This window comes from Rana temporaria, chromosome 2 (assembly GCF_905171775.1).
Source record: "Rana temporaria chromosome 2, aRanTem1.1, whole genome shotgun sequence".
In the NCBI taxonomy this organism is placed as follows: Eukaryota; Metazoa; Chordata; class Amphibia; order Anura; family Ranidae; genus Rana; species Rana temporaria.
In genome coordinates this window covers 383,995,281-384,022,009 of record NC_053490.1, presented here as the reverse complement: position 1 = coordinate 384,022,009, position 26,729 = coordinate 383,995,281, and the positions used below count along the sequence as shown (strand labels likewise).

Sequence of the window (26,729 nt, the reverse complement as noted above, 5' to 3'; positions counted from 1 at the left end):
TCTTTCCGCTTTCTGCCAAGCCAGCTAGTATCCTGAGCAGCATCGCTGGCCTCCTCTCTCCGCCGGACACAGCCCGGTGAATGACGCGGCTGGAGCTTTGACATTTCTTATATTTGTGAGGCGATGTGACCCCGCCCCCTCTGATGCAATGGGGGAAGCCTGGACTTCCCCAGTGACGTAGCAGAGGGTGCGTCAGAGGGGGACGAGGTCACGTGATGGTGGCCCGCCTCACAAATATAAGAAATGTCTAAGTTCCAGCCGCGTCATTCGCCGAGCTGTGTCCGGCGGAGAAAGGAGGCCGGCGATGCTGCTCTGGATCCCGGACAATCTTCTCATCGCTGGACCGGAGAGGAGATCACCCGTCGCTGGATACAGACAATGTTGGAGCAGGGGGCCGGGACCGAGTAGATTACCACCGCTGGATTTTTTTTTCTTTTCTTTTTATTAATAAAGGACCTTTTTTTACGGTGTGTGTGTGTTTTTTACAACTATTCACACTTCCTTCGTGAAATGGTAGGGGTACAATGTACCCCATTACCAATTCACATAGGGGGGCCAGGATCTAGGGGTCCCCTTTGTTAAAGGGGTCTTCCAGATTCTGATAAGCCCCCCGCCCGCAGACCCCCACAACCACCGGGCAAGGGTTGTGGGGATGAGGCCCTTCTCCCCATGTTGAGGGCATGTGGCCTGGTACGGTTCAGTAGAGGGGGGGCGCACTCTGTCCCCCCCTCTTTTCTGCGGCCGGCCAGGTTAATGTGCTCGGATAAGGGGTCTGGTGTGGATTTTTGGGGGAACTCCACGCCATTTTTTTTTTTAATTTGGGGTGGAGTTCCCCTTAAAATCGACACCAGACCTGAAGGGTCTGGAATGGATATTTGGGGGGAACCCCACGTAATTTTTTTTTAAATTGACGGCGGGGTTCCCCTTAATATCCATACCAGACCTGAAGGGCCTGGTAATTGAATTTGGGGGGACCCCCACGCTTTTTTTTTATTTTTATGAATGAATCCTCTCTGATTTGCCGGAGCCGACAATTCATTATAGTCGCAAGTCCGGTTTTAAATGACTTTTTTTCTTTCAGAAATGACACTTTGTGCAGGGACAGTTCTAAGTATGGGAAACATGCGATATTTCACATGCTAACTTTACACCCCCCCCCTAGGTACGAAATTTAAAGTAATATTTCACTTTTATTGTTTCACTTTTAGCATTATTAAATTCACTGCTCCCGAAAAAACAGCAGTTTTTAAAACTTTTTTTTGCGTTGATACATGTCCCCTGGGACAGGACCCAGGTCCCCAAACACTTTTTAGGACAATAACTTGCATATTAGCCTTTAAAATTAGCACTTTAGATTTCTCCCATAGACTTTAACAGGGTGTTCCGCGGCTTTTCGAATTTGCCGCAAACACTCCAAATTGTTTGTTGTTCGCCGAACTCGAAGCACATCCCTAATTCCGAGATTGCAACTAGGACTTACTACTATACTTACCTTGGGTTAATGTGCTTTGGTTACCCTACCATTAATGCCCCCAATACTACCCTCTGGATTATGTTCCGCACTGACTATCTCTACCTCTGGACCCTCCCCCATGTCACCTAGTTCAAAAGCCCCTCTAACTTTTCAGCTATTTTCACTCTCAGCAGATCTGCGCCCTCCTCATTTAGGTGCAGTCTGTACCTTCTATAGAACTAGTGACCGACTGAGAAGTCGGCCCAGTTCTTCAGGAACCCAAACCTCTCCTTACTACACCAGTTCCTCAGCCACTTGTTTACTTCCCTAACCTTCCTCTGCCTTTCTGGTGGTACCGGTAGTATTTCTGAGAATACTACCTTGGAGGTCCTTTTCCTCAATTTAGCTCCCAAGTCCGTAAAATCGCTCCATCTGCCTCTAAATTTTTCATTGGTGCCAACGTGCACCATGACAGATGAGTCTTCCCCAGCCCCTCCCAGTAATCTGTCCACCAGATTTGTGTTGTGCGGAACCTGAGTGCCCGGTAGACAGCATACAGTTTGGCACTTCAGGTCTTTGTCACAGATTGCCCTCTCTGTCCTTCGAGAATTGTCTTTGTCACAGATTGCCCTCTCTGTTCTAAGAATTGAGTCCCCTATCAGCAGAATATGTCTTTCCTTTCCCTTGGCTTCCCCCCCACTCTCACTGGTGGAGTTCTTCCCCTGGCAGCTAGGGGAGTCCCTCAGCTCCAGCAGAGCTGGTCCCTCCCTGACTGGTTTCACCAATGTCACTCCACGGGGGGGAAATCATTGATATGTTCCAGCCCAGGATCGACCTCCCTGGCACTTTCCCCTCTACTTTTCCTGACTGTCACCTATCTTCTCTTTTCTAGTGCCTGCACCTCTTTATCTCCACTGCCAGCACCTGCTGGGTACATTCCCAGCTCTCCTTTAGTATGGAGGGTTTTCTCTGCTGACAGTTGTTTCCCTAGATTCAGAACTTGGGCTTCCAGGGAAACAACATGCTTACATTTTGCACAGCAGTATTCGCCCTTGACCGGATGATCAAGGAATGCATACATACCGCAAGATGTACACTGAGTTGCATCTCCACACCCGCCGGTCATCGTACCTACTAATTTAATGTGGATTGGGGATTATAACCTGTCCAAAATTAACTAACAACTAGCTTCCTGACACTAATATGCAACAATACAGCCCACGTGCACTCGCAGCACTTGTGAAGCACTCACTGGAGTGCTGAGCTGTGAAGGGGCGGGGAGCGGCCATCTCAGCGACTCGCTGAGGCTGTCATCAGTTCAGGCACCTGGCAGATCCAGACTTTGGAAGTCAGGATGACACGGTGCCTGGACTGATCTTGGTGACTTCAGCAGAGAGTTCACTTCAGATCGCTCTCTGCTGAAAATGGGTCTTAGGCGTGTAAAACGACGAATTGCAATCCTGTGACCCAGAGGAGAAGCCCAGCCAAATGAGCTCAGGCTGGACTTCTCTTTTAATAAATCTATCATAGAAACTAAATATAGAATTTTACTCAGGTGGTATCTGGTCTCAACGAGGTTGGCCTCTTGCATTCCCATAGCCCTCCATGTTTGATGGGACTGCCCAAAAGTTTGAAAATTTGGACCCATGTATACAATTTTATATACCTCATGACATGAACAAATCTTAAAAAAACTCAACAACCAGCTCTGTTGGGCCAATCCATACATGTAAAGAGGTTGATCTCCTTTGTGTTCATATTTGCACAAATTGCACAATCTAGGTCATGGAAATATCCCACTATTTCATTAGATATTATTAAGACTAAACATTCCTAGATAATGGTCAGAGAATCTTTTAGCCATCCTGAATGATAATCTACCCCTGTTCAGAAAAATGTGGCACTCCTGGATCAAATATCTTTCAGGAAACACTGACATGTCCTTGTGCCGTAGTATGGAGCAATATGGTCGCATGGTCTACTCAATTTATTTATTTTCTTTATTTCACCTTTTCTCTTCCCTAGCATGTACTGTGCCGCCCTATTATGTAATGCAATCTGGTATTTAATGCCCCTTTAGGACCCTCCTACTGTTCGTGAAATTTGACTGACCACATCCACTATTTGATGTGATTTGGTGGGTGTGTGTGGGTGGTGGGGTTTTGGGGGGTCGTGGTCGAGTTCCAGCACCTATTATTTGAAATAAAAAAAGCCCTGGTGATATGTATCCAGACTGAGGCTTGGGTACCCTGTGGATTATGATTTAAAATGGGATCTGGTTTTAGCTCAGATGGAGGCTTGGTTTCGGCCAGTACAATATACGTAGCTTTTTGGTATGCAGTCTGTATTCTCCTATTTTATACTCTATGGGGCAGATCCATGTACCTTTGCGCCGGGCGCAGCGTATCTAAGATACACTATGCCGCCGTAACTTTATTCTTTCTTTTCGTAGTGTAGTGTATCTTTTGCGGTGTAATGGCGCGGAATTCAAATGGATGTAATGGGGGCGTGTTTTATGTTAATACGTCGTGACCCGTCGTAAACAAAGTTTTTTTTTAACTGCGCATGCGCCGTCCGTGGGGGTATCCCAGTGCGCATGCTCGAAATTAACCCGGAACAAGCCAATGCTCACGACGGTGACGTCATTCTATGCAAATCCCTATTCGCGAACGACTTAAGCAAACGACGTAAAAAATTCAAAATTGTACGCGGGAACGACGGCCATACTTAACATTGAGTATGCCTCATAACAGCAACTTTAACTATACGCCGGAAAAAGCCGAACGCAAACAACGTAAACAAAATGCGCCGGGCCGGTCGTACATTCGTGGATCGCCGTAAATAGCTAATTTGCATACTGAACGCGGAATTCGACGGAAACGCCACCTAGCGGCCCCCGAAAAATTGCAGCTTAGATCTGACGGCGTACTAAGACGTACGCCTGTCGGATCTAGCCGAGATGCCGTCGTATTTTGTTTTGAGGATACAAAACAAAGATACGACGCGCAAAATTTGAAATTACGCGGCGTATCAAGAGATACGCCGGCGTAATTTCTTTGTGGATCTGCCCCTTTATTTGCACCAGGACCCACATTATTAAACCACTCTTCTTGTTTGCAGTTATTCCAATGGACATTAGTATCATGCATGCAAGAAGCAACCCTTTATTTATTCCCATTAAGATTTTTAACATAGAAGAAGAAAAACATATAAACATATATATTTGTGTCAACATTTGCATAAAATAGTGAACAGACTTCTCTTTAGAGTAAACAGACATACAGATAGATAGATACAAACAGCTTCATGGACATATTTTCTATCTTGTAAAGCACACGTGTCAAACACAAGGCCCACGGGCCGAATCCGGCCCTCCAGGTCATTTCATGTGGCCCTCGTACCTCTCCTGCAGCTGCAGGAGAGCTCCAGCCCTCCTCTGGTTCTCCTCCAGACCCTTACTTTCTGCTTTCAAGCAATGCATCCAGCTTTTTCCCAGCAGCAGCATAAGGAAAGGGGGGTGCATTGTGATGTAAGGGAGGGTGGGGGGACTCAACTTCTGATGGTGGGGTGGCTCTTGACATCTAATGTGAGGGGAGGGGATTCTCAGGACATCTAATCTTACGGATAAAACCGGCCCTTTTGAGGGCAATCATAATGCTGATGCGGCCCACGATGAAATTGAGTTTGACACCCATGTTCTAAAGCAATCAGCAAAGAAGCTGACCAAATTATTTGCATAGTATAAGGAAGGTGCTGAGACCTCTAAAATGTATTGGGTGGCAATAAATCATTCATTTATAAGCAATAATTATTGGGAAAGTATAATTTTTTTTTCTATTATATGAAATTTATAATTATTGTTTTCAGTTCCCAGTATATTTTTTAACTAACATAAAATATTAAATTAATAATATATTGTGCTGCTTAAAGAAAAGGAGCCTGGTAGATTATTAAAGTTTTTGAAGGTTCGTCATCTGGGCTGCCATTTTTTTGGGGATGTCAGGATACCTGATATACACCATGGGCCAGATTCACAAAGGTTAGCGGATCTTTAGATCCGTGTAACCTATGTGTTTTAAGATCCGCCCTCGCAAGTTTGTGAGGAAAGTGTCAAATTCACAACACACTTACCTCCAAACTTGCGACGGCGGATCCTAATTCCGCGGCTGGGGGAGTGTACTATTTAAATCAGGCGCGCTCCCGCGCCGATTTAAATACGCATGCGCTGTCCGGGGAATTTCCCGGCGTGCATTGCTCCCACTGACGTCAATAGGACGTCAGTGGTTGCGACGTGAGCGGGACTTGCGACGCGCGTGTTCGTGAATCGGCGTACGCAAACGACGTAGGAAATTTCAAATTCGACGCGGGAACGACGGCCATACTTAACAATACTTACCCCTGCTTTTAGCAGGGGTAAGTATACGACGGGAACCGTGCTACGGAAACGACGTAAGAACACAGCGTCGGGTCCGCGTACGTTAGTGAATTTCGCGTATATCGCTGATTTACATATTATTCAGTGTAAATCAGCGGGAACGCCCCCGGCGCCATTTTTAAATCCAAAAAAAGATCCGACAGTGTAACACAGTGTAACACTGTCGGATCTCAGCCCTATCTATGCGTAACTGGTTCTATGAATCAGGTGCATAGATAGGACCAGTAAAAATCAGAGATACGATGGTGTATCTGTAGATACACCGTCGTATCTCTTTGTGAATCTGGCCCCATGTTTATTCTGGGTAAGTGATTAATCAAGTAAGAATATGGAAGCCAGCCCCAGACCATGCACCTTGAAAAATATATCAGCAAGGGCATCTCACATGTTTCCATCCTCATAGTTTTCCTTTGACATAAATATGTCAAGTGATTTGTTCCCACCTAGAAAACATTTAACGCAATGAATAATGTTACAGATAAATGTACGGAATACCTGGTATTAGATAGTCTAACATGCATGAAACAAGAGTGGGGTTAGCTACCAGAAAAGACAATAGCTCAATTCTTTTATCAGATTGAAATTGGACGAGGGCTTTTTTTTTCAGCGGGAACGCAATTCTGGCACCTCCAGCACTGGATGTATGTAATGGCAAAGGGTGGTGGGTGTGCTGGAGGGTCTATTGTTGATGGCTACTGGGCATCCATTGTTGCTGAGATGGATCTACTGTTGAGGAAGGGGTATACTGTTGCTGACTGCTGGAGGGTCTATTGATGCTGGCTGCTGAGAGATCTATTGTTGCTGGAGTGGATGGTATGCGGGGTACTTTGTTGTGGGGGGGTCTGTTGTTGCTGGGGGTTTCTCTTGCTGCTGGGTGCAGGAGATCTATTTAGCTGCTGGCAACTTTGGATGGGCTTCAAGCAGCATCGGAAGAACAAATCCTTAATCTAAAGGTGTGCTGCAAGATTTTGTTGTCCCACAGGTTTTAGACTAGCAGTTGAAATAATCACAGAAATGTATTTTCACAAGGGAATTGAGTATTATGAGATCCAACACATACCCATGCATTTTTGTATCCTCCCAGCCCGAGGCTTCCGATGGTCGTATACATCGCGTCACGATTTTCCGAAAGTAGCCGAATGTCGGTGCACAGGCGCCGTATAGAGCCGCACCGACGTTCGGCTTCTTTCGGCTATTCGTGACGCGATGTATGCGACCGTCGGAAGCCTGTCGGAAGCCTGTCAATCAAATAGGAACGCCCAGTCCCGAAGACCATACCCGGAAGCGGCGGAGAAGATCGCTCTCTAAAACGGTAAGTACTGCTTCGATTTTAAAAAAACTACCCGATTCCCCTTGACAAAATGAGCATCAATCCTCTTTAGGTGCCCAGCCGTGGGTCGCGGGCGCGCGCCCGCGACCCGGTCCGAAGCTCTGTGACCGTGACAACCTCAGACTCGATCGCCGCTGGTGTCCCGCAATCAGTCGCCGGAGCTGAAGAACGGGGAGAGCTGTGTGTAAACACAGCTTCCCCGTTCTTCACTGTGGCGCCGTCATTGATTGTGTGTTCCCTTTTATAGGGGAACACAATCAATGACGTCACACCTACAGCCACACCCCCCTACAGTTAGAAACACAAATGAGGTCACACTTAACCCCTTCAGCGCCCCCTTGTGGTTAACTCCCAAACTGCAATTGTCATTTACACAGTAAACAATGCATTTTTAATGCATGTTTTGCTGTGAAAATGACAATGGTCCCAAAAATGTGTCAACATTGTCCGAAGTGTCCGCCATAATGTCGCAGTAGTAGTAAAAAAAATAGTAAGTAAGTTTCAATGCAGTGCCTAATAAGAACAACAGGAAAAAAAAAGGCGTATGAAGTAATGGTAAAATGTGAGATGAAATAACAAAAATGAAATAATAGTACTTTTGGAAATTAAATGCTAATGCTAATACTAATGCATATAAATGTTTGTGAATTTTTTGGAGAACATTATCATGTGATAAAATATCAATCTGAGTTAAAAATACTCCTCCATCTCAGTGAATTGAGCATAATATCTCTAAGGCTGCATTCACACCTAAGCGACAGCCGCGTACGCGTGTAGCGGCAGATTTGCCGCGATTACAAATGTTTCTTTTTTTTTTTTTTTTTTTCTAAAGTATTCCCATTGCTGTCTATGGGAAAACGCGCCTGTCGCGTGAAAAAAAGGGTCCGGGACTTTTTTTCAGGCGACAGGCGTTGCGCGTCTATGAGATGTGAACCATCTCCATAGACGGCAATGGGAATTCTCCCCTCAAGCGACAGAAGCGTCCCGCGTCGGGCGTTTTGTCGCTTAGGTGTGAATGGGGCCTAAGGGCCCATGAACAGTTGTGCTGTGTGGCAACACTTGATAAAGCACACACTCAGCAACACAGCTGCTCTATGTGCAATGTGCAATGTGCCACTCATTGTTAATGCCACACCCATGCATTGTACAGTACATGGCAATGCATAATGTATCGCAACGCCATGCATTGTGGTGCTCTGTGTTGCTATAAAAAAGGATCATATGCATTTTTAGATCTATTATGGCGCTGCATTTGCACCACAACAGATCACTAAAGTGTAAATCATCCGTAAAAGTAACTGCAAACATTTAGAATAGCTGTGTTAGTATCATAGAAAATGGTGTGTAGTCTGCTATAGTCCCATCTGTAACAAATACATCATGTATACCAGAATTAGAAGTAATTGCAGCTCTTGGAAAAGCCATCCGGACCCAGCACAATGACTTCCTCAGTTGTGGTAATGGTGGTGGTCGCAGAAGCAGAAGTGACCTTGGAGCAGGTGTTACCAGCAATTGCAGAGGTTTCGGTGATGGTGTTGGTCTGAGCTGGTTTACTGCAGTATGAATCACGTGTAAATGGCTCTGTATTTGGAAGTGTGGTTTCAGAAGTGGTTATGCTGGTGTCTGTGTTGTTACTAAATGACTTTGGTTCCGAATCTCCAACAATAATCAGGAACGAGGTTGGAGAAATGGATTTTGTAATTTTAGTGTGGACTTTGCTATGGCTGATGGTCTTCATCTCAATATTGACTATTGTGGTTTCATTTATTTCTAGACTTTTAACCTCTTTGTTGTTAATCACCTGTGATAAAATTCGAACACTTAATACACTTCTGCTTTTCACTGTCGTAACGGTTATATTCTCTTCTTTATAGAAATGTGTGGTTGGTATTACAGGTGATGGTAAAGTTGTGTTAAGACATGCTGTGGTGGTCTCGGATGTAACTGTTGTAATGCCTGCACCTGGTGTAAAGGTGGAAATAGATGTAGTGGTAGGAGTAGTGGTTGTACTACTAGTTGTTGATTGTTCTGTAGGGGTTGTAGTATCAGTTGTTGGGGGTGTTGTAAGGGTTGTAGTACTAGTTGGTTCTGTTGTAGGGGATGTAGTACTGATTGGTTCTGTTGCAGGGGTTGTAGTACTAGTTGTTTCTGTTGTAGGGGTTGTAGTAACCGTTGTTGGTTCTGTTGCAGGGGTTGTAGTACTAGTTGTTTCTGTTGTAGGGGTTGTAGTAACCGTTGTTGGTTCTGTTGCAGGGGTTGTAGTACTAGTTGTTTCTGTTGTAGGGGTTGTAGTAACAGTTGTTGGTTCTGTTGTAAGGTTTGTAGTAGTAGTTGTTTTTGTTGTAGGGGTTGTAATAACAGTTGTTGGTTCTGTTGTTGGGGGTGTAGTACTAGCTGGTTCTGTTGTAGGGGTTGTAGTACTGGTTGGTTCTGATGTAGGGGTTGTAGTACTGGTTGGTTCTGATGTAGGGGTTGTAGTACTAGTTGTTTCTGTTGTAGGGGCTGTAGTAACAGTTGTTGGTTCTGTTGTAGGGGTTGTAGTAACAGTTGTTGGTTCTGTTGTAGGGATTGTAGTACTAGTTGTTTCTGCTGTAGGGGTTGTAGTAACAGTTGTTGGTTGTGTTGTAGGGGTTGTAGTAATAGTTGTTGGTTGTGTTGTAGGGATTGTAATAATAGTTGTTGGTTGTGTTGTAGGGGTTGTAATAGTTGTTGGTTGTGTTGTAGGGGTTGTAGTAATAGTTGTTGGTTCTGTTGTAGGGGTTGTAGTAATAGTTGTTGGTTGTGTTGTAGGGATTGTAGTAATAGTTGTTGGTTGTGTTGTAGGGGTTGAAGTACTAGTTGTTGGTTGTGTTGTAGGGATTGTAGTAATAGTTGTTGGTTGTGTTGTAGTGGTTGTGGCAACAGTTGTTGGTTGTGTTGTAGGGATTGTAGTAATAGTTGTTGGTTGCGTTGTAGTGGTTGTGGTACTAACTGTAGTACTAGGAGGTGTGGGGATAGGCGGCAATTCTGCAAATAAAAAATAAACATAAAATTATTATAATGTACTGCCTCAATTGTCATGCAATGCAGTATATACTGTACTGTACAAATTATAATCTGATTGACCAGTGCTCTTTAACTTTTATCCCAGCTGCTGAAATGTGTAGCTTCTTCAATTTACTTTTAGACTGGGTTCACACTGCTGCATGGAGCAGCTCACAGCAGGGGTCCGATGTGTCCCTGTTCTCTATTACGGGGACAAATAAGACCCACATTTTTGGCTGGATTCGGACCTGAAACAAACCAGAAGACACACAGGACTCTTTTGCAAACTGCTCGGCACCTGTGAACCAGCTACATAGAGAGCCAGTCAGGGTCTCCTGACATTTGAATTGGATGCTGAGAAATCCGGATCCAATTTGCACTAGTGTGAATACTCAGTCTCCCCCACAGTTCTCTTTGCTATACAACAAGTTTATAAATAACCTGTTTTTAGGGAGCACCTGGGTGGTTTGAGCTTCTGCTTTCAAATTATTATGCCAATAGTGGCCACGGAGATGGCCAACCACTTGAATAGTTTTATACCATGTTCCTAATGTATGCTGTTGTATCAGTCTATCTCTACTTTTTGCTGTGCTCAGTTGTCTTAATTTTAAGCAGGGTCCTTCAGTTTCTTCAGATTCCAAACCTGAATAATGATAACTTATCAGTGTTTTTCTCTTCTTAACAAGCCACAGGCAGAGTAACAGGTTTGGGCGTATCTGTTCTTTTCATCCTATTATCACTAATTATATTGAGAAATACATTACTTAAAGTGGACTTTCCACCAAAACATTTTTTTTCATTATTGTGCTCATTAGACCTAAAAAATAAAAAAAAATAAAAAAATTGTACTCTGGAAATGCCTGTTGCTATGCGGTCCCACAAAATCTGCCTTCGGAATCACCTAGGATCACCTAGGATTCTGACATCATCTCCCTCTGCTCCTCAGCACGCTAATGCTGCTGGAAAATGTGTATCATCATTTCCCAGCATGCAGTGCGCTTCCCCATTATAACTCCCCATCCAAGACTTCCAGGAAGTAATGCCGCGTACACACGATCATTTTTCAGCATGAAAGAAAACGTTGTTTTTCAGCATGTCCAAAAAACGAAGTTTTCCCAACTTCATCATTAAAACAACGTTGCCTACACACCATCGTTTTTAAAAAATGATCTAGCAAAGCGCGGTAACGTACAACACGTACAACGGCACTATAAAGGGGAAGTTCCATTCGCCTTTGGGCTGCTTTAGCTGATTCCGTGTTAGTAAAAGACGATTTGCGCTTTTTTGTCTGTTACAGCGTGATGAATGTGCTTACTCCATTATGAATGGTAGTTTTACCTCCCGTCTCATAACTTGCTTCTGGGCATGCGCAGGTTTTTTATGTCGTTTTAGCCCACACGCGATCATTTTTTACAACCCGAAAAACTACATTGTTTTGTCGTTTTTCAGAACCTGAAAAAATGATGTGTAGCCCACACACGATCATTTTAAATGACGTTTTTGAAAAACAACGTTTTCTTCATGCCGAAAAATTATCGTGTGTACGCGGCATAAGTGCTTGTGGGGTTCACAATGCCCACAAGAAAAATGACAACGGTGTGGACATACTTTTATAAACTATCTTTTTTGAATATCTATGCGGAGCGGCGGCGGATTGTAAAATAGTAGGTGACCGGATTTATATTATAAAAACGCATGATGAAAGGACATACATTTAAAAAATGCTAATTGTGTTTGGAACCCCGCTTTAACAATGGAGCAGTGAGTTAGCAGAACAGCTATTATTACAGCTCGCTAAAATGTATTTAAAATACCAAAACTTAAAAAATAAGTACATGGGGCCTCATCCAACCAGAATTCAGGTAGACTAGACATAAGAAAAGTTCTATAATCAGAACCAAAAAATATAACATTTTGGTAAATGATGGAGACTAATACCACTTAATGGTTTCTTATGTCTCTCAGGGACTCATACTTCTCATGTCTACACATCTTCTGCAGCATTAAAAAAAAAAAAAAAATCATTTTTTATTTTTATTTTAGGTAATTTAATAGTATTGGAAATGCATCCAGAAGTGCATTTGTGAGGTCAGGCACTGATGTTGGATGAGAAGACCTGGCTCACAGTCTCCTCTTAATTCATCCCAAAGGTGTTCTATCAGGTTGAGGTCAAGACTCTGTGTAAGCCAGTCAAGTTCCTCCACACCAGGACCTTGCTTTGTGCACTGGTGTGCAGTCATGTTGGAACTGGAAGGGGCCATCCCCAAACTGTGAAATTGTCCAAAATGTCATGGTATGCTGACGCCTTAAAGGGGTTATAAAGGTTTGCGTTTTTTTACTTTAAAAATAACAAACGTGTTATACTAACCTGCCCTGTGCAAACTGAAATTACACACTGACATGTAACACACGGACTTGAGTACACACGATCGGAAAATCCGACATCACACATTTGTTGTCGGAAAATTTTAAAGCATGCTATCCCACATTTGTTGGCGGAAAATCCAACAGCAATTGAGCGTACAAACGGTCCGATTTTCCGACAACAGCCTGTCATCACACTTTTCCTTTCGAAAAATCCGATCGTGTGTTTGGGCCTTTAGCCTATATACAAACTGCTAGCCTACTATTCCGCTCCTCAGTTAACCAATAATGTTGAATATGTTAACACATCGCCAGTGCTACTGAGGAAACAGATCTTGTTTTGACTGATTGATTATTGATTGACCATATAACTGGCCAATCTCCTCTAGATCAAAGTGTAACTCTGGGAAGAATGAACAAAATTACACACTGTATTTGGCGTAGTATGTCAATAGCATTAACCACTTGCTTACTGGGCACATATACCCCCCTCCTGCCCAGGTGAAATTTCAGCTTTCGGCACTGCGTCGCTTTAACTAACAATTGCGCGGTCGTGCAACGTGGCTCCCAAACAAATTTGACGTCCTTTTTTCCCCACAAGTAGAGCTTTCTTTTGGTGGTATTTGATCGCCTGTGCGGTTTTTATTTTTTGCGCTATAAACAAAAAAGTGCGACAATTTTGAAAAAAATACAATATTTTTTACTTCTTGCTATAATAAATATCCCAATTTAAATTTTAAATTAATTTTCTCAGTTTAGGCCGATACGTATTCTTCTACATATTTTTGGTAAAATAAAAAAAAATCGCAATAAGCGACTGGTTTGCGCAAAAGTTATAGCGCTTACAAAATAGGGGACAGAATTATTATTTTTTATTATTTTTTTTTTTTACTAGAAATGGCGGCGATCTGCGATTTTTATTGGGACTGCGACGTTATGGCGGACACATCGGACACATTTTTGGCGCCATTCACATTTATACTGCGATCAGTGCTATAAATATGCACTAATTACAGTATAAATGTGACTGGCATTGAAGGGGTTAACACTAGGGGGTGAGGAAGGGGTTAAATATGTTTCCTACAAAGTGTTCTAACTGTAGGTTGAGGGGGGGTGACTGGGGGGGGTGACCGATCTGTGTCTCTATGTACAAGAGACACAGATCGGTCTCCTCTCCAGAGACAGCACCGCTGTCTCTGTGTAAAACGGCAATGAGAGATGATCTCATATGTTTACATCTCTCATTGGCCGCACAGATCGCATCGCAAACGGCCACTCTGATTGGCCGTTCGCGGCGATCTGTAATTGGCTGTGTCCAAGGGACACGGCCAACACAGAGTTTCCCTGCTGCGCGCTCTGGAGCGCGCGCGGGGACCGCCCAAAGGGGCGGACGTCAATTGACGTCCTGTTGGCTTTTGGGATCCGCGCTGTCGCCGTCAATTGACGGCAGGCGGATCCCAAGTGGTTAACAAAGCAGCCTTTGTTTTTCCTAGTCCATCTGTAACAATGTTTTAATATCTGTTGATCCTGCCTGTAGATCTGTAATTGTTTTATTTTCCTGTAACAAGCTGAAGTGGAAGTAAAGCCCTGTACACACAATTGTTTTGTCCGATTAAAACAGACCGACGGACTGTTCATCAGTCAAACCGATCGTGTGTGGGCCCCATCGGTTTGTTTTACATCGGTTAAAAAAATAAGAACATAAAAACGATTGTCTGTGTGGAAGTCCATCGGTCAAAAATCCACGCATGCTCAGAATCAAGTCGACGCATGCTCGGAAGCATTGAACTTAATTTTTCTCAGCACGTTGTAGTGTTTTACGTCACTGCGTTTGGACACAGTCGGATTTTTGACCGATGGTGTGTAGGCAAGACTGATGAAAGTCAGCTTCATCGGTTTTTCGACGAAAAAAGCCATCGGATTAGATTCCTTCAGATATCCGATTGTGTGTACAGGGCTTTAGAGTTCCAGAAATTCCCAGTCTCAGCTGCAAAGTGATCAGAGCAGCTATCTATCAATCAGCCAGCAGGGGGCCCTGACTGCAGCAAACTGGATAAAAGCACAACTGCCTGTAGTTCATATAGGAGAATGACTACTGTCATGCAGCTTGGGGTGTTTGTAGTCACCTTATTATAGAAGGCCTTATAGAGAGAAGAAACTGGCAGGATCAGGTATATTTTGAACCTTTGCACAAGCACCATTATAAAAACCTTGCACAACTATATTTATAACACAGGAAGGGAGGGCCACATACTACACAGTTGTTAGTAAATGAAAGTTAAGCCTCGTACACACGTTTCGATTGTTGGAAGGGGATTGTCTGTTGACAGACTGTGGTCTGAAATTCTTACCGTTAGTACGCTACTTTTGACATTTGTTGTCCAATTTTCCAACAACAAATGTTGGATGACAGGCTAGTAAACGTTTTTCAAATGACAGTTACACATCTGGGGGCAGATCCACAAATAAATTACGCCGGCGTATCTATTGATACGCCGGCGTAATTTCAAAATTCCCGCGTTGTATCTTTGTTTTGAATCCTCAAAACAAGATACGACGGCATCTCGGCTTGATCCGACAGGCGTACGTCTTCGTACGCCTTCGGATCTTAGATGCAATTTTTTGGCGGCCGCTAGGTGCCGTTTCCGTCGTAATCTGCGTCGAGTATGCAAATTAGATATTTACGGCGATCCACGAACGTACGTCGGCGTGGCGCATTTTTTTCCGTCGTTTGCGTTCGGCTTTTTCCGGTGTATAGTTAAAGCTGCTATATGGTGGCGTACTCAATGTTAAGTATGGGTGTCCTTCCCACGTACAATTTTGAATTTTTTGCGTCATTTGCGTAAGTCGTTCGCGAATAGGAATTTGCGTAGAATGACGTCACCATCGTAAGCATTGGCTGGTCCCGGTTTAGTTTCGAGCATGTGCACTGGGATACCCCCAGGGACGGCGCATGCCCAATTAAAAAAAAAACGACGATTACGTCGGGTCACGACGTATTAACATAAAACACGCCCCCATCACAGCCATTTGAATTCCGCGCCCTTACGCCGCGAGAGATACACTACGCCACTGTAACTTAGGCGCGAATTCGTTGAGGATTCAAACCAACTAAAAGTAAGTTACAGCGGCGTAGCGTATCTTAGATACGCTGCGCTCTGCGCAGATGTATGTGGATCTGGCCCCTGACTTTCAGATTGGTCAGTACACAAATCCGTCACACAAAAGTAGAAAGTCCAAACAACGCATGCTCGGAATCAATGCTCACCAAACACGAAATTAGCAGAAGGGGTCCAAAGGAAGGAGCTCAAGAGCTGAAATTCCTCGTAGTACGTCACTACATTTGTGTTTGTGGCACAACAATTGTGTACCGTTTGTATGCAAGACAAGATCTTGGCACACACCCTTTTGACAAAAAAAAATCAGACGCTCGGTTGGCCAACAATTGTACCGTGTGTACGAGGCTTACGTTTTAAAGAGATAATACAAACAGATTGTAATGGGTTTTGCCGCTTGATACTGTAACAACATTTTGACAATTTACTCCACTCACCTGTGCAATACACGTCGAAATTTAAAAGCCCGTTAAATTTGTAGACATAGAACCCTTCAGAGCAGGCTTTCGTGAGAATAGATTGTCCCGGCGTGCAGCTTGCTAATCCATTGTTGATAAGACTTATAGATTGGATGGTTCCATTAAGAATTGGCTGGCTACTCAGAGAAAGAGGTGTTAGGGAACCACATTTTAAGGAACCAACACACCCGACCTTCAGCCCTAGGCCATTGTTGTAACGGTACCAACCATAAAGGTTTCGGTCGGTTGGGAATCTTCTGGTTGAGTCGATAGTAAATAGTCTGTTTGAGCCATCTATCTGTTTGTAATTATTACAGGGATCAATACAACTTAAAGAAACGGCACCGTTGGCAAGTACAGTTTTATCACAATCGTAACCAGCGTCGCAGGGAGCATCAGGACATGAAGGGTTTTTAGGGTCACTGCACAGGTATATGCCATTCCTATTATTGCAGAAGGATTTACCAAGACATTCATTTGTACTTTCACTGCTGCACTCATTATTATCCAAGCATTGTTTTTTTGCACTATTCCAGGTGTATCCTTGTGGGCAGCACCGATTGCTGTCACAAAACACATACTTTGTGCAGTTCAGGCCATCTCCGAGAAAACCAGACTTACAGGAGCACAATACATAACCTGTCTTCGGGTTACAATCAGCACTTGTTGTTGAGTTGCAATCACTGCACGCTTTTGCATCTGTGAAAATGAAAATCCATGTCACATATTTGAATAGTGTCTAGCAGACATTTGGAATGCTAAAAATGTCGATATTTTTTTACTGTATATGAATAGGATATTACTATTACTGTATAACATTTCTAATGAGATTAAAAAGATGCGATTAAGAAGATTGCGGGGTTATTTACGAAAAGGCAAATCCACTTTGCACTACAAGTGCAAACTACAAGTAAAAAGTGCACTCAGAAGTGCAGTCGCTGTAGATCTGAGGGGGACATGCAAGGAAAATAAAAAACAGCATTTTAGCTAATTTCAAATCTACGCCGGAAAAAGCCGAACGCAAACGACGTAAAAAAATGCGCCGGCCGGACTTGCGTTCGGCTTTTTCCGGCGTAAAGTTAAACCTGCTATTATGAGGCGTACTCAATGTTAAGTATGGCCGTCGTTCCCGCCTCGCATTTTTAATTTTTTACGTCGTTTGCGTAAGTCGTTCACGAATAGAGATTTGCGTAGAATGACGTCACTCGTCGTAAACATTGGCTTGTTCCGGTTTCATTTCGAGCATGCGTACTGGGATACCCCCACGGACGGTGCATGCGCAGTTAAAAAAAACGTCGGGTCACGACGTATTTGCATAAAACACGCCCCCATCACAGAGATTTGAATTCCGCGCCCTTACACCGCCAAAGATACACTACGCAAATTCGTTGAGGATTCGAAATAAAAAAGAAAAGTTACAGCGGCGTAGTGTATCTTAGATAAGCTACGCCCAGCGGATTAATGCGCCGTTGTACGTGGATCTACCCCTCCATGTGCAAGAGGTTCAAATCAAACATATCAATGTTGTTTCCCACAGTGTTTTTATTTCAAATTTGCCTTCTAGCTCATGTGCAGTGTTTTCTACACAGGGTTTTTTTCCCCCTAAATAGCTTCCTTTACTTTAGTGCAGTCCTCCATCACTTACCTCATTCTTTGATTTTGCTTTTAAATGTCCTTATTTCTTCTGAGAAATCCTCACTTCCTGTTCTTCTGTCTGTAACTCCACACGGTATTGCAAGGCTTTCTCCCTGGTGAGGAGTGTCGTGCTCGCCCCCTCCCTTGGACTACTGGAGAGTCAAGACAACCACTAACACACAGCTCCTTTCTCTATCTGCAACGTAGAGAGCGTCCTGACTCTCCTGTAATCCAAGGGAGGGGGCGAGCACGACACTCCACACCAGGGAGAAAGCCTTGCAATACTGTGTGGAGTTACAGACAGAAGAACAGGAAGTGAGGATTTCTCAGAAGAAATAAGGACATTTAAAAGCAAAATGGAAGGATGAGGTAAGTGAAGGAGGACTGCACTAAGGTAAAGGAAGCTATTTAGGAAAAATAAATTGTACATTTACAACCCCTTTAAGGCATGCTTCTAGTGATAACTGTATTAGTTGCCCATGTGCTTAATCAGCTCGTAACCAATCTTTCAAAGATCAGATGGCTGGTCTTATAGCTTGTCATGTCTGCAGCATAATGAAAACTGTATATCTAAAGAAACAGCTAAGAGGGTGCCATCCTTGGAGGATAGGAGGGTTTCGTTCCATATTAATCAGCTGAATCATATGTTTATAATTCATAAGCTCTGTGTTTTTTCTTTTCTTTTTTCTTCATCATGGATAATGTTGTTCTTTATATGGGAATCGGGTGCTCTTTACAGTTCTGTGGATTCCTATGTATAGTGTGATTAAGAATAATGTTTTCAGTGTTGCAGGTCATATACTCACATGAGGTAAAATCTGAAAAAGAAAACAAAAAGAAAAAAAAGGATTAGTTAACTTGAAAATGCATAACCTAAAAACAAAAAAAAGGATTATATTTTCAACAGGAAATGAGAAGAAACCTCCAAAAAATTTAGGGGAATCCCTTCGATGACAGCTGCCACAAGAACATTTGTCCCCATTGGATGTTTGCCCCTGTCTCTAAGGGCTAGTTTACGCTTGCTTCAAAACATGGCTTCGGACACGCTTTGTTAGAGCTCTCTGAGCACCAGTCAAAATCATTAATTAAAATGGTTAGCTTACAGTCCTGTTTACATCTTGATTTTGCTTGGTGCTTCGCTGGGCCTTCGATGGCCTTCGATGGGCCTTTGGTGGGGCTTTAATGAGCCTTTGGTGGGGCTTTGGTGAGCCTTTGGTGGGGGCTTTAATGAGCCTTTGGTGGGGCTTTAATGAGCCTTTGGTGGGGCTTTGGTGAGCCTTTGGTGGGGCTTTGGTGGGGCTTTGGTGAGCCTTTGGTGGGGCTTTGGTGAGCCTTTGGTGGGGCTTTGGTGAGCCTTCGGTGAGGCTTTGTGGGGCTTCAATGAGGCTTCGGTGGGGCTTCAGTGGGGCTTTAAGCAAGCTTTGCCATAGACTTCTATGGAGGTTTTGAATTCACTTTGAATCATCACTAAAGCTACATGGGGTATAATTTTTGAAGCAAAGCCGAAGCAAAACAAAAGCAAGGTGTAAATAGGACTGTAAGCTAACCATTTTATTTAGTGACAGTAGATTAGCGTTCAGAGAACTTTAACAAAGCCATGTTTTGAAGCAAGTGTAAATGAGCCCCTACTCTGATGACAAATCAAATATCTGAATTTCCCTCACTTTATGTCTCAATGACAACGGCCACTAGGATAATCAGGGTGACATAGAGAGAGAGTAAAACCCTTTCTTATTTTATCCAAAAGTAAAACTATAATTTGTCTTTACATACACAAGTCTGCAGTCTAATTATGAACAATTGTTTAATTGTTATAACTTCACTAGTATTAATTACATAAAGAATATGAACTAATTCACAATACATAAATTAACTTACCCAGACAATAAGTAAGCAGCTAACTTTGCAAATGTGCTAAAATCTGAGGGCCAAATCCACAAAAGGGATACGACGGCGTAACTGCTGTTACGCCATCGTATCCCTGGTCCTAACTATGGAACTGATCCACAGAATCAGTTTTCCATAGTTAGGCAGAAAATCCGGCATGTGTAAGGGACTTACACTGCCGGATCTTAGGATGCAGTACCGCATCCGCCACTGGGGGCATTTTGTGTCGAAATGCCGCCTCGGGTATGCAAATTAGCACTTACGGAGATCCACGAAGCTTTTCAGCTTCGTTTTTTCTCCGTAAGTTTTAGTTTGCAAACGCAAAATTAGGGCTGCTTTTACAAGGTGTAAAGTTAGTACACCATGTAAAAGCAGACCCTTCTGTCCAGCGACGCGATTTATTTAATTTTTTTTATTATTTTTTTCCCGCCGAATCTTTTTTTTTTCCCGACGCAACTTTATTGACCCGACGCGATCCACAAAGCTCGGCGTAACGTAATTTCGCGCTATGCATGTCGGGAAAATGACGTCACGAGCATGCGCAGTACGGCCGGCGCGGGAGCGCGCCTCATTTAAATGGGAATCGCCCCCATTTGAAGAGGAACGCCTTGCGCCGGCGGAATTTAAGTTACACAGCCCAAAATTTCTAGGTAAGTGCTTTGTGGATCGGGCACTTAGGTAGAAATTTTAAGGCAGTGTAACTTAAATGGAAAAATTTACGTTACGCCGGATCTTTGTGGATTTGGCCCTGAATCCTTACATCTTTTCCACTGCAGACATTTTTAGAGAGCTCCTCATATGTGAGATCAGTGGGTCAGTTGCCTACTCAATGCAGTTTCTGTCTTGTTGCTGGTTGCATAATTACTAATTCGATTCAAACTTCCAAACAAGTTTGAAGCTGTGTTGAAGATAACTTTTTAGCACTATTCATTTTTAAATAGTAGTGACTAGAGATGAGTGAACTGGCAAAGTTCCCAAACGTAGCACCCAGACCCCATTGAAGTCTTTGAGTGTAAACCTTGTAAATTTTGTTCAAGCTTTTTTCAAGGCCAATTTGCATGCTTTTAGTAAAATGGGGGGAACTGTAGCAGGGCAAAGACATAGGGAACATGGACCAAGGCAATTTTTTACCATTTATGATCAATGACATCAGGCAGCATCACTAGCTGGTGCCAACCGGCATCTAAAACGGGAGTAGCAGTGGGGCAGGAGAGAGTCGTCATTGCATGGGTCGTCAGATTGCTAAGGCATCACTCATCCTGACTGACAATGGATCTAAATAGCTGGACGATGTGACTGACATCAGATTTACATATTTATTGATGGTATTTTTTAAAGGACTTTAAGGCTGCATTCACACGTTAGCGCAGCGTTTTGTACCGCGATTTGCCGCGACAAATTGCAGCGTTTTGTACCGCGATTTGCCACGACAAAACGTGGCGTTTTTTAACGCGGTTTTCGCTGGAGGGGTGATTTAGCATTGTCGGCTATGCCGAACGGCGAAGCCGCCTGAAAAAAAGGGTCAGGGACTTGTTTTGAGCTTCAGGCGTACGGCGTTTCGGCGTTCGGCGTGGAGATGTGAACCATCTCCATAGAGGACAATGTTAAATCACCCCTCCAGCGTATTTTAGGCTGCAATAGCGTCGGGCTTCAGGCGTTAAAACGCCTATGTGTGAATGGAGCCTTGCAATGGTGTCTGTGTGTTTTGTACTATTTAAATAGTCCAGCCCCACATCCACCAGGCCATCAACAATCATGTGGCCTTTCTACCTTTTTTTAGGAGGAAGGAAAAAAAGTTGTGGGTCCCCTTTACTCAGGAGCCACTCCTGCTATGTAATGCAAAGCAATTCCCAGCTGTCATTTTGACAGCCAGTAATTGCTGGTACTAGTGGTAGGGGTAGTGGTGGCATGAGGAGAACAGCAGGATTAACCACTTGCCGACCGCGCACCGCCGTTCTACGTCGGCAAGTTGGCTCTGCTGGGCGAGAGCACGTAGTATAACGTCCTCTCTCTCAGCCGCCACTAGGGGCGCGCCCCCCGCTCGCCCCCGACTCCCGTGCGTGTGCCCGGCGGGCGCGATCGCCGCCGGGCACACGCGATCGCTCGTTACAGAGCGGGGACCGGGAGCTGTGTGTGTAAACACCCAGCTCCCGGTCCTGTCAGCGGGGGAAACGCTGATCTTCTGTTCATACAATGTATGAACAGAGGATCAGTGTTTCCCCTAGTGAGGCCACCCCCCCCCACAGTAAGAACACACAAGGGACATACTTTACCCCTTCCCCGCCCCCTAGTGTTAACCCCCTCACTGCCAGTGGCATTTTTATAGTAATCCAATGCATTTTTATAGCACTGATCGCTATAAAAATGCCAATGGTCCCAAAAATGTGTCAAAAGTGTCCGAAGTGTCCGCCATAATGTCGCAATACCGAAAAAAAATCGCTGATCGCCGCCATTACTAGTAAGAAAAATATATTAATAAAAATGACATAAAAATACCCCCTATTTTGTAAACGCTATAACTTTTGCGCAAACCAATCAATAAACGCTTATTGCAATTTTTTTTTACGAAAAATAGGTAGAAGAATACGTATCGGCCTAAACTGAGGAAAAAAAATGTTTTTTTATATATTTTTGGGGGATATTTTTTATAGCAAAAAGTAAAAAATATACATTTTTTTCAAAATTGTCTCTCTATTTTTGTTTATAGCGCAAAAAATAAAAAACGCAGAGGTGATCAAATACCACCAAAAGAAAGCTCTATTTGTGGGAAAAAAAGGACGCCAATTTTGTTCGGGAGCCACGTCGCACGACCGCGCAATTGTCTGTTAAAGCGACGCAGTCCCGAATCGCAAAAAGTACTCTGGTCTTTGGGCAGCAATATGGTCCGGGGGTTAAGTGGTTAAGGAAATACATCCTTAGAAGTTTTTTAGGACGCAGCTCCTAAATTTTAAAACAAGAAGTGGTTAAAGTTTATGTAAGGGCAAAAAAAAAATGTATAACACATACACTTTTCCCAATGTTTAATCCCTTTAAAATGCCTTAAGTACAGAAAATATCATTATGCCAGAATTGCAGTGTGCTCGTAACTCCCTGTTTTGGACTGACAGCAGGGTATTCCTGTGGCACTGAAATGCCAACCAGCATTGCAATTCCTGCCTTCTGGACTACAGAACTCTGCCTGTCCCCAAACCTTTCTGGCTTTCTCCATATGTATACATTGATTTATTTTCCAGTCAAACAGTGCTGCTGCATTGACCCATAAGAGCATATTCACACACTGTGTATATAGGTAGGGTGTTTAGGAATTGTAGTTCTGGAGACATGCCTAAATCAATAGGAACTAAGCTCCCAGAAGTAAGTAATAAAAGCTGTTTGTCACAAGGTAGAAAAAAAATTAGACATGCTTTACAGGGGGAGAGGGAGGTTTGGGGGGGTCACTTTGCCTAGACATACACTTAGGCCGCGTACACATGGTCGGACAAAACCGATGAAAACAGACTGAAGGACCGTTTCATCGGTCCAAACCTATCGTGTGTGATCCCCATCGGTCAGTTATCAAAAAAAAGAGAACTTGCTTTGAAATTCAACCGATGGACTGATAACCGATAGGTCAAAACCGATGGTTTGTATGCAAAAGCATCGGTTAAAAACCCGCACATGCTCAGAATCAAGTCGACGCATGCTTGGAAGCATCGAACTTTGTTTTTTTTTTGCACGTCGTTGTGTTTTACGTCACCGCGTTCTGACACGAACGTTTTTTTAACCATCAGTCAGCTTCATCGGTTAACCGATGACAACGGTCCTTAGGACCATTCTCATTAGACGGACCGACCGTGTGTGCGCGGCCTTATAGGCATATGGCACGTTTTGACCTAGGTTTGGAACTTTGCTCTCAAAGCAGGAACTCCTTATTGCAAAAATGGAAATATTATGTAAACATATTAGCTTGTTAAGAGAATATGATGTACTTACTCTGTACAGCGATCTGTGAAACACTTTCCCTGACACATACAGCCAGAATCAGTACTCCCAACATGAACTTTATGCCACCCATGATGAACGTTGTTGGCCACTGCTAAAAAGACAGATATGTTGTTATACATAGTTGCATAGTTAATCTAGTTGAAAAAAAAATACTAGTCCATCCAGTTCAACCAACATATAAAAAAACTAAAAAACAAAACAAATAGAAAACCTCCATATACACTATCCTATACACACATTTGATCCAGAGGAAGGCAAAAAAACAAACAAAAAAACAGTAAAGCATGATTCAATTTGCTCCAATGGGGAAAAAATTCCTTCCTGTTGCCCCCCAAGAGGCAATCGGATATTCCCTGGATCAACTTTACATATAAATATTAGTATCCAGTTATATTATGTGCATATTATGTGCATTTAGGAAAGAATCCAGACTTTTTTTTAAAACAATCTACTGAGCTGTCTATTCCACACTTTACAGCTTATACTGTGAAGAAACCATTCCATTAATTTGGAGATTAAATTTATTTTACTCCAGCATTAAATAGTGCCCACTTGTGCTCTGTGATGACCTTAAAGTGAATAACTCAATACCAAGTTTACTATATGGACCACTTATGTATTATGAATTTATCCCCCCTTAATCTCCTAAATTCAGTTCCTCTAATCTTTCCTCATAGTTGAGCTCCCCCATGCCTCTTATTTGTTTGGTTGCCCTTCTCTGCACTTTCTCTAGATCCCCAATATCCTTTTTTGTGAACTGGTGCCCAAAACTGAACTGCGTATTCAAGATGAGATCCTGCTAATAATTTGTACAGGGGCAAAATTCTCTCTCTCTCTCTCTCTCTCTCTCTCTATCTCTCTCTCTCTCTCTCTCTCTCTCTCTCTCTCTCTCTCTCTGCAGTCCATACCTCTTTTAAATACAAACAATTATTTTGCTTGCTTTGGAAACCACTGCTTGGCATTGAATAGTATTATTAAATCTATGATCTACCAGAACACTCAGATCCTTCTCCACCATTGATTTCCCTAGTTGTACTCCCCCTAGTATGTATGATGCGTCTTATATTTTTAGCCCCCAAGTGCATAACTTTACATTTATCAACATTAAACCTCATTTGCCACACAGTTGCCCAATTAAAGAGTGCATTGAGGTTGGCTCGTAAGTTGGAGGCATTCTGTAAGGACGTTATTCTACTGCATAGCTTGGTGTCACCTGTAAACACTGAAATGGTACTTTTAATTCCAGGCCCTATATAATTTATAAATATAATAACAAGTAAGGCTCCCAACACTAAACCATGGGGTACAACACTGATAATCTTGGACCATTCAGAGTATGAATCAATAACCACTACTCTCTGATTACAGTCTTTTAGCCAGTTTTCTATTCATTTACAAACTGGTCTTTCCAAGCCTGTAGACTTTGTCAAACGCTTTTGCAAAATTTAAGTTTACCACGTCCACAGCCACCCCTCTGTCCAAGGTTTTGCTTACCTCATAAAAAGAAATCAGATTTGTCTGAAAACAGCTGTCTTTCGTGAATCTATGCTAACTTTTTTTTTTAAATGTTTTTTTTCTAGCAACTCATCTATGTGGTCTTTTATTAAACTCTCCAGTATCTTCCCAACTATAGAAGTTAAACTAACAGGTCTATAGTTACTTGGTGAAGACTTTGATCCCTTTTTAAATATAGGCACCACATTGGCCTTACGCCAATCCAGTGGTACCATTCCAGTCATTAAAGAGTCCCTTAAATCCTTGGTCTCGCAAACTGTTGCCATTTGCCAAACTTCAGGACAAATTTTGATCTGCCTCCCCAGGTGTTTTACAGGTATCTGCAAATTCGCCACTATGCCCCCAAACCTGCAATTCTCCCCCCCCCCCCATCCCCCTTTGAAAAATTTAATTCTAGAAGGCTCTGCCCAGCAGGGTTTAATTTCCAATATATATTGGATACTGAATGCCTACTCCATAAACATGCTTACATGCTCCATTGGGAGAGAGCACTCAGTGAGGAAATCCCTATAGAGACATGGCAGGTGATTTGGTCCTAAGCAGCCAAAAGCTGTTTTTGCACACTGTACAAGGAAAACGCCTATAAAATCTTCTAATTTTGGTACATGAACCCAGATGTGCTCCATGCCATCTACCCTACTAGTTTAGACCACTGCTGGCATTGCCATACAGACAAAGATACCTTCCTTCATATCTATTGGAGCTGCCCACTGATTACTCCTTTTTGGAACTCGGTTCAACAGCTGCTAAATCACCTTTTTGAGGTACCTGTCTCCACGACACCGAAACTCTTTTCACTAGGCCTGTCACCACTGAAAATTCTCAAGCCCTATAAAAAGCTATTGCATCACATCCTCACAGCTGCGCATTGCCTCATTGCTCTTAACTGTAGGCAACGCTCCTCACCTTCCTCTGATGCCCTATGTGCTAAAAGTCAAAGATGTGGAACTAATGGAGAAAATGACCGCCAGGATGCAGGACAGAATAGAGGCCCACGATAAAGTGTGGGAGTTGTGGCACCTCCGTGAGGACCCACCCTAAACATGTAGGCGAGCTAATACGATGACCTCTTACTTTCTTCTTCTCCTTTCTCTCCTTGTTTTATCAATTTTTTGTGATTTTTATTACATTACACTAGATGATACATATTGTTACTTAGCGCCATACTGCATGAGCAGCGATATGGCTGCATCAGAAGTTGTACTTCTACTATCTTTAAGCACATCACACAGTGCTATGATTGATTGTACACCAGTTATGATGCATAATGCATTACTTTTTTTTGAATGCGTGTATCTTCTGTTTTTTCTTTGTATTAAAATACAAACCAAAAAAATGTTATTTGGAAAAAAATAGTTCCTTAAAATTAGAAACAATGACTTTGAAATGTGTATGCCATCTGGTCCAGGTGCTTTAGCCACCTTTATTCTGTCTAAATAATTCTGGACCATGTCTATTTTGAGCCATTGTGGATCGTTTAGGACTGTGTCAATATCATCCCATTATGGACATGAGCTCTCCCATGATC

At 43.0% G+C, this 26,729-nt stretch overlaps 1 protein-coding gene across 2 annotated transcripts in view; it reads right to left on the bottom strand.

Annotated features, from left to right (window-relative positions):
• Positions 1-8,246: 8,246 nt before the first annotated feature.
• LOC120927324 (mucin-2-like) overlaps positions 8,247-26,729 on the bottom strand; it is a 35,574-nt gene continuing 17,091 nt past the window's right edge. The window contains exons 2-5 of one of the 2 annotated variants that reach the window (XM_040337912.1): positions 23,675-23,777; positions 18,622-18,633; positions 16,160-16,879; positions 8,247-10,224 (exon numbers count right to left, since the gene is read on the bottom strand). In XM_040337912.1, coding sequence (XP_040193846.1) covers positions 8,612-10,224; positions 16,160-16,879; positions 18,622-18,633; positions 23,675-23,756 — 2,427 coding nt within the window. In that variant the 5' untranslated portion in view covers positions 23,757-23,777 and the 3' untranslated portion in view covers positions 8,247-8,611. The remainder of the gene's footprint in view (positions 10,225-16,159; positions 16,880-18,621; positions 18,634-23,674; positions 23,778-26,729) is intronic. The other variant, XM_040337913.1, reaches the window with a different exon arrangement.